Source organism: Gavialis gangeticus, unplaced genomic scaffold, assembly GCF_001723915.1.
Source record: "Gavialis gangeticus isolate Ggan-Ray unplaced genomic scaffold, GavGan_comp1, whole genome shotgun sequence".
Lineage (NCBI taxonomy): Eukaryota > Metazoa > Chordata > Crocodylia > Gavialidae > Gavialis > Gavialis gangeticus.
Genome location: NW_017729022.1, coordinates 23,096,199 through 23,113,547, shown reverse-complemented (window position 1 = coordinate 23,113,547; position 17,349 = coordinate 23,096,199). Strand labels below are relative to the sequence as shown.

Below are 17,349 nucleotides of genomic sequence, written 5' to 3'. Positions count from 1 at the left end.
GAGCAGGGGTGCAGTGGTGCAGTTGCACCGTGCCTTTGATTCCTGATCCACCCAAAGTTTAAAACCAACTGCCTGACAGTAGCAGCAGCATTTCTAGTCAGGCAGCAGTGAAGGAGTCAGTTGACATCAGTCATCATAATCTATTGGATTCCTTCTAAACTCTTAATCCCACAAGTGTTAACAATGCCTCTCCTTTTTAATGGTCTTCAACAGTTCAACTAACCAAGCTATTTCTGCAAGACTGTTGTCTATAAGCTGCCCCTGGTAATGTGGCCCTGCAGACTGTTTTTTTTTTAACTCTAGCTAAAAACATTAACTCAGGTATGGAAATGTTAGCCCAGATGGATATTAACTCACATGTGGAAGTAACTTTCAGAGAAGCACTGGATGCACTGTCAAGACACTCAAGAAGGTAAGATTTTTGTTTATGAATCTGAAAAAAAGAGGTTTACATGTCATTCTAATGACTACAGGACTAATGAAATGACACCTTTGATTTTTGGCTTGTTTGTTGTATTTTATACATAATACATGATTCGGCAAATTAATGCACATTCCAATAAAGTTTTTTTTTTTTTTGCTTCAGTCTTAAACTGAATAATATAGCCTTAGGCTCCTAGCTTATCAGTAAAGCTTCTAATTTCTTAAGTGAAGAAAAACATGTTGTGTTACATGTGATGATGCACATTATCTGCACCCCCCACTTTTAAAAATCCTGGATCCATCCATGTATTTGAAGTTCATAAAGGTCCAAACATTATTCCTATTGGATATACATAGGGACCTATGGCAGCCGATTGAATAGCTGTAACACAGCCCAGGCCCCTGATTTCATGGCCATATCGCGGCCAAGGCCGCCATTTTGAAGGTGGCGCAAAGGGGGGGGGCATGGCTTTGATTGGCTGAGAGGCACTGTAAGTCCCACCCTTCCCAGGCATTAATTGAGAGCCCTAGCTGGAGCTGCCTGGCTTGTTAATTCTGAGATTATCACCCTCTTCAAGGGGCCCAGGGTGATGATTGCTGGGTAAACAAATAGCTTAAGTGTAGCAGTTATAGTTTAAGTGCGACTCTGGCTGTCATCCAACCCCCCCCACCCACCACCACCACTTCAGGAGAGACTTTTGGTGAGTTTTCTCTGCTCCCCCCATCCCCTTATGGAGACAGAGAGATAGGAACTTCCCCCTCCTCTCTCCCTCCCACCCCTGCTTCAGGAGACGGGCAGTCTGCCTTTTCTTTTTTTCTTTCCTCCCTTCCCCCTCTCCCCGCCCTTCTAGGAGACAGCTTTTTGCCAACTCTCTGCCAGCTTTTTTAATATAGCCAGTTCCCCTCACTTTTTCATGAAGACCCGGCTATTTCATGGGAGACTGCCAATTACACAATTTCCATGAAATCCATGAAGTCATGTATTTGGTAGGTCCCTAGATATATATCATGCAATTCTTGGACTCTTCCCCCTATTTTACAGTGTCACCAGAGTTGACGAAAGCCATCCTTCAGCCAGGTCAGCAGCAATTTAGGGATCTCCAACCAGCTCCACCCTCATTTCTCAAGGAGATCAGTCTCTGGCATCTTGTCTCAGGCATCTGAACAGCCATAAGCATCTGACCCTGAACAGCAAAAACCACAGTATTTTAAAAAGAGGTGATTCTGCTTCAGTCTACATCGCCTGGAGATGCCACTCTCTTCTGTGGGCAACAACACGGATAAACTTCAACTGAAGCTCTTCCTGTCCTGAGGGGCTGCCTATACAAACTTCCTTCAAGGCACTAGTTAGTGAATGATGGCTTTGATATGACAAATCACTCCAAGGATTCAAAGTGGAATAAGAAGTGCAATTATCTACAGCCAAGGAATACCAAATATACCTTTCCACTTATGATGGCGTAGGCCACTGCAAACTCACAAAGCTAAATCAGCGGTATGGAGATAGGAAACTAAATGCTCCTAAGGTCCTGTTCCACAGATGAGCCACCAAAGTGCCCATGAGTCTACTGACTGTAAAAGCCTGCTTCAGCATGGAAAGGGTGCACAAGCAAATGAAATGACTACTACATGCAAAAAGAGCCGCTTAGGCAGTTGTCTACTAAAGAAAAATGAAGGGATTAATGTAGGGGCGGGCAATTATTTTGGGCAGAGGGCGATTACTGAGTTTTGGCAAGCCATCAAGGGCCGCATGACAGGGAGCCCAGGGCAGATAAATATTAATGTTCTACATTTTTTAGGGACCCATGGGCCAGATAGAATGGCCTGGCAGGCTGTGTCCAGCCCCCGGGCTGCATTTTGCCCATCCCTGGATTAATGACAACAAAAGAAAACAAAAGAAGTGCATGCATTCTGCATAGTACCAGGCTTTCTATGGTAGATTAACCCAATTTTTAGAACTATTATGGCCTGCATAGGCTGAATCCTATTCTACCTCTTTGATGTTCAAGCTATGCTTTGTCTGCACTCTCTGCCACTGTAAGGTGGCCCACCCTTGAGTGTTCGCTCATGCCTGTTAAACCTGGTAGTAGAGTAGAGTACCAGGGTGCAGCAGTAGAGTACCAGGGTGTCCTCCGTGGCTACTCAGGCACATAAGAGATGGATTGCAAGAACAGCTGGCAGGGGGAAGAATTCCCAACAGCAGTGTCACTGATGCCTTTCTCAGTCTGGTACATGAGAGCGGGAGCAGGTGGGCAGTTTGCTTTCCAGAGTAGATGCCTCTGACAATGCCAGGGATACATCTAGACAAGAATGAAGTGAGATCCTTCCCAGCCCAGGGGCTTCAGTTGCAGGAAGTGGCTATACAGGGTCCCAAGCTCAGCTGGGGAGGGCAGCAGCGATTGGTGGTCTTCCCCCCACCTTTCAGTGCCTGCTCCTGGTTAGTGGGGGAAGCCCAGGAGAACTGGGCAAGGAGCAGGGCCACCTGGAAGACGGGGGGATCCACCTGCTGCCACCACTGCTGTTGCTCAGAGAATCCCCTTGCTGCAGTAGGGTGTGAGAAGCTCTGTGGCTTTCCCCTAACCCCAGTCAGCCAGGGACAACAATGGAGGTGGGTGGGTCACTGCTTCCCAAGCTCAGAGGCAAAGCCTGGGCAACCCCAGCTGGAGAGGAAGAGAGGGGAGGAAAGGTTGCTGATGAGCACTGGTGGGGCAGAGGGTGTGGTGGGGGAGAAGAGAGGGCATTGGGGAGAGAGTCTTCCCTACTCTGAGAAAAATATTTCCATGGCAGCTACTGCTGTGGTGCAGTCTACTAGGAGGAGGGGGAGGGTTGATTTGCAACCAGCCCTGCAGCACTGGTGGAATCTCCCTCAACCCCTTTTTGAATTCCTAGATCTGTCCCTGGCAAGAAGTCATCGAGCGTGATGGGGAGGAGGACAACACACCTCCCTTTTGTATCAACTGTTTCTCCAAGTGAAACAGGATTGCACTTAAATACTTAGACACTGCACACTGCAGTGGTTGGCATACCTCAGAAGATGTAGACTGAAGCAAAGAACCTGATAGAATAGGACCTGGCCTGCAGTGTCTATATGCCGGAGGCAATATGCTTTAATGTATTATAGATAAGATTTTCAAAAAGCAAATAAGTGAGTTAGGTATCCAGTTCCCCATGGAAGTGTTCAATGGACATTGAAAACATTTTGTCTAGGTGCTCTTGAAAGTCCCATCCTATCAGTGCAGTCCTGTTTTCCAATGTACCAGTTTCCACCAATAGCTCCCTTCCACTGAAATCAGTGGCACTGCCCAGGGGTAACGTTGGTGCAGCAAAGTACAGAATCAAGTTTATTTTTATCAGTTATTTCACAATTTTATATTATTACGCTTGGATGCTTATCTTGCTGGGGTGATCTGTCCCCAGCTGACTTCCTGCCCCATGGGCAGCAGGCTGGACCCAATGATCTCATGAGGTCCCTTCCAGCCCTAATGTCTATGAAATCTATTAAATCTATTTTACTGTTTTGAGTGATTTTGAAGCTCATGAAAAATATCTATCAGATTGGCAATTCTTTAAATAGTATATCTTGCTTTATCCAGAAGACAGTTAGGTACAGGATGATCAGTAAGAATGTAAATTCCCCCATACTGGTTCCCTTCTTTCTTTATTCAAATGTATCAGTTTTAGAGTGGAAGAAGTAGGTCAGTCTGCCAGAGAACTTGCTAAAGAATAGATCCTGGGGCAGTGGTACCTCTAAGCTGGTACCAAGACTGACTCATTTCACAAAGTGTAATGTACAACTATATCATCAGAGATTTTTGCTGCTACAGACACAGGCCAAATGTGAACTCATGCTCAAGAGGTGAAAGGGTCTCTATCACATTACATACCTTCTGAGTTTTTTAGTCCCAGGGGTGCACTTTTGTAAGAAGCAAAACCTGTTTCAGATAATTCTATATATTTTCCACAGTACCCAGGAGTTGCACCTGAGGATGTTCTCCAGATGTTTATGTTTGTAAGAAATATACAATAATGAAGTTGTAAACTTGATAAGACAATGCTCACATTTCAAGAACAGGGGCTTCAGGACATCCTGGAAAAACACAGCCTACTTGCCTACTTTAATGTGATGATTAAGACTTACTTTATTTGCTTGACAAAGAAACCTATTTGTCCCACCCAATCAGGCACATAAAATTTGTACTAAGGTTCTTGTAGAACCATTAGGAAAAGGCAGAGAAAATATTTTGATTATCTGTATTTTTGGGGAACGGGTATTTTTTCACCTGGGCACATAGGAAGCTTGTCATTTTGTATTTGGGATGTAACACAAAGCCACAGTTTTCAGATTCAAGTGAAAGGACAAAAGAAAGTGTCAAACTGGAGCAGTATTGCCTGGAATGCTGCCTATCAAAAAAGGAAAAACTCTCACTAATTGCAAATGGAGGTGGAAGAGACAGACCTGCTGCATCAGTGACATGATGCTTTTTGGCTAAAGACAGAAGTTAGATTGCAGGTATCAGTTACACTTAAGGTATAAAAGGCACCAAATAAGAAACCCCTGGCTGAAACATCTGCAGAATGACATTTCTCAGGTACTGCCAGGGGTGGGGAAGGGTAGGGGAGGAATAGCAGGAGGGGGAAGAAATCAGGAATTTGAAACAGGGAGCATGCTTTTTTATGGAATAACCTCTCTTTTGCTAATGGCCCATGTTAGTTAAAAGGTGGCCTGAAAAGCTTGACCAAAAGGATAAGGTATTCTGTAGCATGTGGCTATACACAACTGCCACAGTAGGACTGGATCCTGAAAAAAAGTGCACTCACATGTAAGCATTTGAGACAGTATAAATAAAGATTCCAGAAAGCCTCAAGACTATACTGTCGACCAGCAGCAAGCAACCTTTTCTAGCTGTGAGCTGAAATGAGCCACCTCAGATCAGAGGCAGGTGGGTGCAAGGATCTACCTGTAGCTACCACTTCTCCCCACAGTAGCACAGAAGTGTGCCTGCAGCTGAAGCCCCTGACACAAAATGACACCAAAGTTCCACATCTGCAGTCTGGATACAATAGTTTGATGATTTCTTGGGCTGTAAGCTGCTGAACCCTGCTATATGCAGTTGTCCTGTCTTTCACCAGTTCATTGATCACGATACACTTAGAATAGAAACAATGTATTTTTTAAAAAGTATTAACATATTCCAATTATAATAACAGTTTATGAAATTTAAATAAAAATATGACCGATCCTGACTATTTTTAATGAAAAATTATGAAAATACCACTCCAGGCAACTGATACCAGATTTCTGATCTGAAGAGACTTACCAAGCATCAAAATATATTAATTTTCAAGGTGACAAATGGGGCACAAGGACAGAGTATACTGCAAATAATCCTATTTGACTACCTGACAATTATTATTCTACCATCTGCTAATGACCCAACAAAACCAAAACTTTGGCTGGAGCTTAGCACAACATAAGGGTGTACCTCAGCTATTTCCCTTGCTAGCACTAAGGAGGGCTATTGGTGTAAAAGCCTCTATGCCAATTCTATGCTATTAGAAATCTTCCTAAACTGATTTCCTAGAGCTAGATTATGTTGGCAATGCAGTGCAAAACAACCACAATGAATGGAATTGTCTGGCCCCAAGTCCTGTTTATTTAGTACTATTAATCCCGCTCTTCTCAACTTTTCCTATTATAAAAGGAAACACAAGTGCGTGGGGGGCACGTTAATAAACAATGTACAAGTGAGCTCTCAGCACCTGACATTCTGATGCCCTGTCATGAAGATTTTCCTTAGCTGCCTCCTAATATTTAAGAACAATTAAGGAGGAAATTGCCACACCAATAACTCTGGATCCTAGAAACATAAGCATGGAAGCTGGCTTGAAAACACCATGAAAGATTTTTCCCCTTATTTTTTTTTAAATATTCTGAAGAGCTGATTTATCGAATTGAGTTAATCTGTTATCAATGGTTCATTCCAAAGCTGTTCCCCTAGAGATGAATTCTTAACAAATTCCATGTTTCTAGCTAAAGTCTTCAGCTGCAGTCTAGGTGCTGGCATGACAGAGCTCTTAAAGTTACAAATTCCGCTCTGTATGGCGCTTCCCAAAGTCCAGCCCCAAAACAGACGGAAGTGGCTGAAAATGCTTGCTACAGTTAAGGTTGAACACTTCTGCAAATCTTTCTCCCCTCTCAGTTCTGTGCATCTGGTTAAGGTAAAGAGCAGGATATCCAGTGTACAAAGTACAGACTGTGGTAAAGGGAACCAAGTAAAGGAAACCACCTGGGACATGCTAACGCTGGAAGCAGATGAACCTGGGGCAAAAACAGACACACATAGAAAAGAAAATAGAACAGTGTTTATTTATAAAGGAATTTATTGCATATCTGTGTACAACAAATATATGAAAAGAACTTTTCATTGAAAATTTTATATATGATTTCTTAAAAGTGCTGAACTGTTTTGAGGAAAATTTTTAATTCTTAAAAAGGTACTGAAGGCTGAAACTATAGTTGCAAGTATATATATCTTTATAGAACATATATGTGAATCTTTTCCATACCAGTTTAAAAGTTATGCTAGTCAAACATCCAAATAACAGTATAGAGAGGCTATTATAAAAGAGAGTTTTCTATTTCTAGATTATTTGCATTCAAATGTTTATAAGCATCCAGACAGTGCAAAATTTAAATATATAGAAAACTATTGTTGTGCTGCACTCAACTCCCAACATTCTTGCATAAGTCACAGCCAGACCAAGCTCAGTGCACACTTGTTAATACCAGCCCATGCTAGCATCTTCTAAGAGCACTAAAAGGAAACCTTGCACCGTGCTGTGGTGCCATGAGAAAGCAAGAGACAGAGAGAACAATGAATTTCCTATGTTAAATAGTATAACTCCCACAGATCACATACACCTCGCCATATTGACTCGTTTCATTGCACTCCATATCCTGCAAAAATAAATCTACTGTAGGACAGCTGACATTATTGCTCACTGAAGTTTTAGTAATATATGTCCTTAACATAAGACAGAAATATACTGAAATTTGATAACACTTAAATCCAACAGCAATCTGAAATTAAACCACATGTATGGAACACAGTTTTATAGATGTTGCATTTTTTATGTTTATGTCAGAAAACGTGGTTGAGAATACTTACTTTTCAAACAAAGGCAAGGAATAAGAACAGCCCTTCTGTGAGAAACTGCTAGAGTGCTGGGGCCATAGGAAACTTGATTACCCTTATACACCAAGGGCTAGTCAACACAACCTTTCCTTATGGTGATGAGCAACTGCTTCCATGACATCAGCTGGACTACTCGTGTAAGTAGCTGGTCACTTACACAAGGACTAAGCAATCTAGCTCTAAATATTTAATATATTTATTTCTTATTTTACTTGAAAGTACATTATGCTTCCTTCATACCTTAGTCACGGTGCTAAAGCAGCAATTCTAACCCTTCTATATGCTTTTACGGAGGGTATTTTTAAAATGAAGAGTATATCTCAGGTAGTTTGTTCAGTTTTATTTACATAAATAGGCTCAATCCTGCTTTCACTACAACACCGATGAGTATATTACTCCTCACTGGGCACAGGATTGGACACAATGTCAGTCACAAAAGGATACTCAGAAAAGCAAGCACTGCATCCGATTGGTCACTGAATATCTCAAGAGAAAGTGATACTAGATCATCACAATCATCAGTTGTCACTATAGCTCAAAGAATCTTACTATTCATTATGATATCCTAGAGACGGTTAAACTAAATGTAAAGAGCAGCTGTGGAAAGCTTTTGCCTTTTTTCATGTTCAGCTGTTCCCTCAAGCTCCCCACAAGCATTCGTCACCGTAGCTACAGATAATGAAGACCTGGACTTCTGAGGGTCTATAGATCTGAACCAACTTAATTAAAAGAGCACTGCACAAGGGCCTCACTCTTCTCGACTGTAGTCTCATGCTTTCTTGCATCCTATCTTACAGTGTGCTTGGTACTGCCCTAGGTCAGTGTTTCCCAACATTTTTGCCCCATGGCACACTTACCTGAATAAAAAAGTGCCGCGGCACACTGGACGTAGAGTGGGGGGGAGAGGGGAGGTAGCACACAGCCAGCCAGACACCGGCCAGGATGGGGGGTGGTGCATGGCCAGCTGGACGGCATTTTGGGCTGGAGCTACACCCCCTGCCTGGCTAGAGCCATGCTCCCTGTCTGTCCATGTCCACAGCAGCAGCAGGCGGTGGGGAGGGGGGGTTCCAGCCAGCCAGAGGGCATGGTTCCAGCCCAAAATGCCGCAGCACACCTGGACATGCCTGATGGCACACCAGTGGGCCATGGCACACTGGTTGGGAAACACTGCCCTAGATAGCGATAAAAAGCCTACCCACTCTCAGCCCACATCCAGTTCAATCCTCCAGAAGTTCAACCTGCCTAAATAAACAACCCTACTTATATTTTAGTATAATGATTCCAGTCCAGGCCTCTCATAGTTGTAGCTGCAGAAGAAGCCTCACAAAATAAGGCGAAGGTAGGTGATTTAGTGATCCCTGCCCAGTAAGGCTCAATAGTTTTGGAACTTGATTTAATACTTCAGCATCCAACAAGGGGAAAAATGAATTCTGATACAGTTTACTTCCCTGCAGCTACATCCCTTTGCATGTCAGCAGCAATTTAAATAAATAATAAGGCTTTGCATCTCATCCAGCACTTCCAGTGGGAAGGAAATTGCCTTAAGTGCAAGTTCTTCCTGGGTCTGATTGATAGTGTGGAATGGCTGAACATGCATAACCAAAGGCCACAAGCCTCTCAAGTCATAACAAAAGTACTTGTGCTGAGAACTCAGCATTTTGGGCATATATAGACAAGTTCTATATATGGGAGTTAGGGGGTGGCGCTTTAGTTAAAGCGGCTCCGAGAGCCACTCTAACTAAAGTGCCCAGGGCGTCACGTGTATCAGCATCCCCACGCTGAAAAATGATGGTGGGAGTGCTTTAACTAAAGCTTGTCGAATAAGCTTTAGTTAAAGCACCCCTGCTGCCATTTTTCAGTGCAGGGATGCTAATATACGTGACACTGGAGTCTGCTGGAGTGCAGTAATTACCATGCTCCAGCAGACCTGATTAATTAAGTCTGCTCCAACACGTAATTACAGCATGTTGAAGCAGAGTCTTTGCACATATACAGACACCCTTTATTATGCTCAAGAGTTTTCTATTGACTGAAGATAACCACAATTCCCTTCTCCCTAACAAAAGGGAAAATAGTTCAGATCTATAATAACAAAGCAACAAGAAGAAACTAAGAACAAATGATGTCAAAGCCTCTTATTTTAAGGATTCCCCAAAGCAATCCACCCGTGTCCCCTCCCCCACCCCCCAAAAACCAAGGCAGTCAACAAATATTTAGATCCATTATACAGTAAAGCAGATTTGGTAGGCAAGGCCTGTTTCAACAAAGAAAGAAAAAAATAGATAGTGCAGACCAGTATAACACATTTAAAAATTATTATGATATAAGATAGCAGGCAATTCAGGAAAAACATTCTTCATAAGCCATGTGGGATAAGAACAGTTTTCTACAGATTGCCCTTTGTCCTACAGCTCACTTTTGTCTGTCTGAGCAGGACTGGTGCTACTGCTGCCTTCTCCAGCATTGTTCTTGTCCACAGGCTCGAATGACAATGAAGCAGAGTTTATGCAATATCTTTTGCCAGTTGGTCGAGGCCCATCATCAAAGATATGCCCCAGATGAGCACCGCACTGAAACAAAACAACAGATTATCAAGGCATTTTTGTAAAACTTCATGACATGCCCTGGCCCTCGATATGGCCTGGGTGCACTTTTGAGACATGCTCCCTGGGGGCTTCCACACTTTGGCGTGCCTTTCTGCCCCAAACACCTCTCTGCTGTCTGCTGCTTGACCCCTGAGAACCAGCTGTGGTGCACCAGAGGCCAACTGCTTGGCCTACGGTGCCTCAGCGCTAAGTGTCTTGCTCAGGCCTGGCCAACCCTCAGCAGAGGGCATTTTGCCAGCTAGAAGGGTCACACGTTTGTCCAGTCATACACTCAGAAAAAATGGATCCCCCTTTCCATGGAATGAATGTCTGGTCAAAATATTCTGGAATCACAACTACCACTGCCATCAAGTGGTTTATAAGAAGATAACGAAAGGGCTTTGTTATAAAATAGAAAAAAGCAAAATAAATTTGTAATTATTTGTTGAGACAGACAGAGCTATAAGAGTAAACAAACAAAACAAAATATCAGAACAACGACCTGTTCCTACCCTGTACCTTAAATCCAAGGATACTGTCCCTAGCCAGCTTCAACAGGGTAATAAGCAGACCCTGCCTCTGATCTTTCTGTTAGGGTCTCCTGAAAGTTCTCCTGTCAACTTGCTTCTCTCAGTCTCCTTTACTCAGTGAGGGACTCTAGTCTCTCCTGCACAGGGAAAGACTAAAGGCGAAGCAATGCAAGGTAGGCTTATGTACAGTTGCCTCTCTAGCTATCCACATACATCACCTTTGATTTCTAGGGGGGCTCACACTAATCAAGTAATTTCCAGGTTCCCCCTCCGCCCAAAGGTGTATGTTTACCACAGCAGAGTCTTTCCTGATCCAGTTAAGACCAGGAGTATACTGGCATCCTTTCAGACACTGAGATTTACTTATCCAATATATAGTCTCATTGTTTCAAGATGTTACTTCATGTTAGAGTTATTCCTTTTAAAATGTACATTCACCATTGTCAGGCTCCTACAACCACAGAGCAGGTAGGCAATAGTCAACAAACCCCTACCAAATGCTTAATTCTCAGTGATTCTCTATTCATAGTGTGAACAAGTGGGGGCCACTATTAATCACTGTCTCTCAAAGCAGCCTTGACTATATTAAAATTACATTTATATCAAGTAGCATAATATATACAGATATAAAAATGACAAAACTGAACCAAGCTTCATTCTAGTTACAGATGGAGACAAAACCATTTAGGAATGAATCTAATTCAGGAGAATATCCATGCATAGCAGACAGTGAACCCCAGAGGCACTTTGTTTTGGGGTGCATCTATGAGTGTGGCAATGCTATTACCATTAAGCACTACGGCTGGATTGGATCCACAAAGGCCCTTAAGCACCCAAAGCGGGATTTAAATACTGAAGAGCTAAGTGTCGGTCTGAAGACTAAGAACATGCTTAATGCACACTTAGAGGAGGGGATTCCACACAAAACACAATAGCAGCTGCATTCAAACACGGCAGTTGGTAAGAGTGATAGCATTGGCCTTGTATACAATAACCTAAATGGGAAAGCACCCATCCATGATATAAAAAAACAAAGTTCAAATTCCCTTCCTCTTGCAGAGGGGGGTAAACAACATCCCTCCTATCTCCCTGAAGAGTGTCCTAAGCACTAAGTCATAGGCTAGTCTGGAGAGGTAGTAGTGCTCACCCCTTCTGTCCACTTTGCATAAAAGAATTAAAGGCTTAATGGGCCAGAGAAAGAAAGGAAAGTGGACATGACACTGTAGCCTACTGGTTACTGGGGACAGCAGAGAATTGTTCTGGTCCTTGTTCTAAGGACCGTTTATATATTTTTTCTACTGGCTGTTTAATGTAAAACACAGATGCAGTCCGGAGACTATGCACCCTTCCCAGGTGCACACCTTAAATGCTAGACTGTAGTCAAGTTCATTCACTTTATCCCCCTCTGACTGTGCATCTTTAATGTTTTACTGTTAACTGGTTCAAGCCTAACCTGATAATTTGACCACTGTCTTAAGAGATGTGGATTTCAGGCCTCCCAGGCAGAGGAGAGTGACAAACTTGCAGCTTCTACATCCTGGGTGACTGCACTAGCCACTAGGATCCTGCAAAAAGAGCTGCTACCAGCACTACTACCAGTTTAGAAAAAAAATAACTTCTGCTCCATCCTTGAGAGAAGAATCTTAAGCCAGGTACAGACATTACACTTTTACTGGTAGAAGTGATCAGAAGCCAGTCTGTGCCCATAACAGAACAGAAGTTAGGCACACATAGACTGGTTTAAAAATGGCAGAACCCAGTCTAAGATGTGCTCTCCTCCCTGCTCCGTCAAAGGGCGAATGTGTGTTGTTTCCTACTGATCTAAACTATGCTGCTCACAGAAAATCACATCACTTATCTTGATTCTGCATCAAGTTTTGGATATCTGTACCTTACTCACCTAACTCCAGGGTTCAGGGCTATGAATTGCAAGTGGAAATAGGCACCTAAGCTCTGAAGAGCAGTGGGATTTAAGATATATTTCCCTTAGCAACCTCAGCTAGCCTCAAAAGCTCCCTGCTTATCCTGCTGGCTGTTGGGAATCCTATTCTGAGACACCTAACTTTTCCATGTATTGGCTAGATGCCTAGGGCTAGGGACAGACATTCAAAAAGCCAGAACCTGAATTAATTCAACCTTTGCAGATTAGTCTAACCTGCCTAGGTTGAACCCATTTGTAACAGAACAGACATATGGGCACATGCCTGCAGTTGTTCAGGCCAGGAGCCAGGGGCACTAGAGCCATCAGCTGCAGAGAAGCTGTGCTGGGGGGAGGCCTGGCCAGTCTGGGCTGAACTGGCCAAAGAGGTGTTTAATTCCCCCCTCCCTGTCCTACTGGCAGGGACCCAAGCCGGGTCTGCCAGGGGGCCCCCCCTCACTGCTGCATGCCTCAGGCCAGCATGGCCCCTTAGGCAGGGGGGAGCAAGAAGGTGGATTATTCTCCACACTGCACAGCTGGGTCTGCCCACCCCAAACCACTGCCAAGTGGTAGAATAAGCCCCCTCCTGTCCCCTAAGCTGGGCTGAAGCTGCCAGGCTGAAGGAAGCTCCCCCAGCCCTGAGCGGCGCTGCGTGGTGTGGCAGGAGCCGCAGCTGGAGGTGAGGGGAGAAGGACAGCTTATACCAGGCCAAGCCAGCTTCCCCTCCTCTGCTGCAATGACTCCCCCTCCCATTCCTGCTGCTCCTGAGCTGCTCCAGTTGGTGGTGGGGGTGATCTTCTTCCCCACACGTGGAGCTCCAGCTGCAGCCCCCAAACTGAAGCCTTCCACCGGGGCACCTTCTGCCTTCCAAGGCATCTGGGAGCCAGAGCCGGAGCTCCACATGCAGGGCAGAAGCTTCCCACCCCTTCACCCAGACCGGCATGGCATGGCATGGCAGCGGTAGCTGCAAATGACAGGGGCAGTCCCTTTATTAGGCAGCTGCTTATTCGGCTGCAGCCCTGGATGCTGCACAAAGCAGGGGGCATGGCAGTGGTGGCCACCGGGCTCAGAGCCTGCCGGCCCATCCAAGCTGGCCAGGGAAGCCCACTCCCTAGCCAGCCCCCACCTGGCAGGGCCAGATGCTGGCTGGCAGGGCTCCTTGAGGGGGTCAAGGACAGGTTTATTCCCTCTTCCTCTGGCGTCAGATGGCGGGGACAGGAGGGGGCTTATTCTGCCACTCAGCAGCAGTCAGGGTGGGCAGACCTGGCTGCGGCATCTCAGTGGCAGTGAGGGTAGAGGGGAGAATAACCCCCCTCCCTGCCCCCTTCTGCCTCAGGGGCCATGATGGTCCACAGCTGCAGCAGCGAAGGGGGTGGGGGGGCAGTTTAAACCAGTTTCTGATCACTTAAACCGGTTTATGCATAAAGTCTGTCCCTAGCCTAGATGTCTAATTCAAGGTTATGGGTTCCACCCTGGGGCTGCACACCTAAAAGTTAGCAATCAACATGCTCAGTTTAAGAGTCTTCAAGTCCACTTCTGGATCTAGCCCTCACATCTTAAGATCAGCCTGCAGCAGATAACAGTCACCCAAGAAACTAACTTGAACAATTGCTTATGTTCCTTTCATTGGCAGAAGCCCTAAGCCCTAGATCAGGCCAAACTGCTGCATGACTGCCACAAGTGGAATGGGCAGCCTCTGCTGCACAGATCAGGGAGGGGATAGGCAATATGGCAGCAAATAGGGCAGGGAGCAGCAAGCAGAGCAAGACATCAGGTGGGGAACACAGAGTAGGGAGCAGAAAGCAGTGCAGCAGATCAGACAGAGGAATGGGATCAGAGAGGCACTTGGGGACGGTCTAAGGCTAATTTGTGGCATGCATACCAAAAAGGTTGCCCCTCCCCTGCCCTAAATAATCTCTCTGCAGACTGTATGTTACACTGCAGGGAAAGCACAATGCTGTAGCAGAACTGTATGCATCTGAAGTCATTCAAAGATTTCCATATTTCAAATGCACTAATTATTTCTGGCTAAATAACTGAGTGAGGCAATAACTTTGCTGCTCACAAGGAACGAACGTAAACCTAAATAGGCTCTCCTCATGGATAAAAGCTTTACTTTGGATGAGTGGGTTTCATATATGTAACATTCTATTCTATATCTTACTGCCCATAACAGACACAGCATTCACCTTCCTTGACAGTAGACATTTAGAAAAGCTGACCCATTCAGTCTACTGACGAATTAAGATTACACTGTTATAACTGCGTTAAGAAGCTGTATGCTATTTTGATAACAGCTTGTTGAGATTAGTTACTTTTTTGTTACACACACTCATTTCTCCAGTGTGTCATGGAAAATAAAAAAATAAAACCCTGGACTTACAAACCATTTTTCCTGAACAGGACAACATGCTATTTTATTAGGCCTCAACATGTCTCCCATTAAAGTAAATGGCTAATCTCAGTGAGAACTGGACTGATGCAACAGAGATCATACAGTCATTAGTGTACTAGCAGTCAGACAGCTAACCAATTAGTGACCTGATATCCAGACAGCAAACATAAAGGACAGACAATTATTCTTCATGTTTAATTAATTGACAGTAGTAATAGGATAAACCAGTAATGTTGATTATTCACGACTGGGAGTAAACTATACATGTTACTTAGGTGCCTAATAGCTCTGCACCCATGGCTAATATTTTGCCATCTTTTCTGCTGCAGTATTTTCTCACTCTTATGGTCTTTGATCAACCCATACACACAGGCTGTCTGCAGGAACAGGCAGAAATTACTGCTTCAATTTATACTCTCCAATACAAAATTTCATAGGTTTTGGGGCTTCTCCTCAACAATCATGAGGTCTAGAAAAATAAAAGCTGAAATTCTGACCATCAGAGAACTTCAGAAGCTGGGTATATGCATGCCTTCATACCAAGTTGATAAAGCTTACCAGGGAGAGTCTGAAGTACTCTTGCAGCTAGATCTGCATCGGTAAATCTCTACAGATGGTAAACTCCAGCTGCCTGTGGGAGACCTATGTTAAGCACCCAGCTCCCCTACCAAGCCAGCAGGATGTCTGCATAGTAAAAGTCAATGCTGTGCTAAGACATGCCAAGCCTGCTTCTTCAAGAGGCAAAGCTTATTGGCACGTAGGCATGGTGTGGTGCTGCACTAAAGTAGTGACACTGCTTTAGACTAGTGTGTGCAGAGTAGGCATGGTACGTCTCGGTACAGCTCTGCTGTGTACTATATACACATCCACAAAAAGGCTGGAAATGGTTTCAGTATACATTTTCCATGTAGAAAATCTCAGTATTGGGGGGCTGGCTTAAATTCAGGATCATCTTGGATTCAGGTAAGTATGGTATTATTCCATAAATGCATTTGCAATTAATGTTTATCCGTCACCAATATCTGATATTTTATGTATTTCCATGGTGATGTGTTTCTAACAGAACTGAAAAATTTTTTTCTCAGATATTCTCGGAGATGCTTTTGTTTTATATTAAAGATAATTTTTTCTCTGAGTTTGATCCCTAATTGAGGAGCATTTAAAGAGAGGTGTTTCACTGGTGCAAGCAGGTGGAGGGACATTTATTGTAAAAGTAACTACTTTTTCATCTGCAAGAGATTAATGAGGATTTGACTAAGAGAGAGGAGTATTTCCCTTCAGTTTCACCAAGAACTGCCATATCAATCCCAATGCATTTCCAGCGTGTAGTAAAATCACAGTCTTTTTGCAGCTGCATATATGATTCATATTCTTAGGACCCTGGGGAGGGTAAGACATGGTTATGTTATGGATACACTATGTGGTGTTGTTAAGCTGTACCTTATAGTGTCTGCAAGATGTTTCTTACCCATAGGCCATCTTCCTGTGTGATCTGCTGGGAGTTCCGGTGTCACTAGTAGGAAGTTGCTGAAGGATTGGGTAATGGTTATAGTTTTATTTGTCTTTATTTAGTAAATTGGTTTGTTTTACATTTGTGAGTGGTTAATGCTGCTGGCAGGAGGGAGGTCTGTCAGATTAACAGTTCTGAGAACAGGTAAATAACAGTCCCAAAGTCCTTAGCCCTGACCACAGCCTGCCTCAAGATGCACTCGGGTGATGCCAGGAGTTCTGCATGTATTTTGAATGGAGCCATTGCACACAGAGTCATCTGTTGGTTAGACTGCCATTAGCTCTATTCAGTCCTGCCAAGTGGAGCTGAAGGCAAGAAGGGGGCATTTGCAATGTTTTCACTCAGCACCGAGTCAATGAGAGATCCCGAAATGGTGTGGTGCCACAGCTGCTTTGCTAGTGGCTTGTAAAGAGCTGGCTGCATGGACAAACCTGCCCATTCTCCTTTTCTCTGGAAAACAGATGGAAAGGAGAAAAAAAAGTGTCCCTAAGCAATTATTTGTGGAGCCCAAGATGGCTGCCACCCCACTCTACCCCTTGCTGCTGATTGGCTGAGAGCTGTCTGTCATGCAGCCCCACACCTTCTACCAATTGGTGGTAAGGGGTGGGGCTGCATGACAGCCCTCATGACCAATCAGTGGTGAGAGGTGCAGTCATATGATGGACAGCCCTTATAGCCAATAAGTAGCAAGGGGTGGGGCCACCTGGGCTCCTCAGCCAATCAGAGGCATAGAAGAGCCCTGACCATGATGAGCCCTCAAAAATGGTAGATGGCCCTGTGATCTGCCCACCT

The 17,349-nt window shown here is 44.3% G+C and overlaps 1 protein-coding gene across 3 annotated transcripts in view; it reads right to left on the bottom strand.

Moving 5' to 3' along the window:
- Nucleotides 1-9,533: 9,533 nt before the first annotated feature.
- MSRB3 (methionine sulfoxide reductase B3) overlaps nt 9,534-17,349 on the bottom strand; it is a 165,318-nt gene continuing 157,502 nt past the window's right edge. For all 3 annotated transcript variants that reach the window (XM_019514672.1, XM_019514673.1, XM_019514674.1), the window contains one exon: nt 9,534-10,189. In XM_019514672.1, coding sequence (XP_019370217.1) covers nt 10,025-10,189 — 165 coding nt within the window. In that variant the 3' untranslated portion in view covers nt 9,534-10,024. The remainder of the gene's footprint in view (nt 10,190-17,349) is intronic.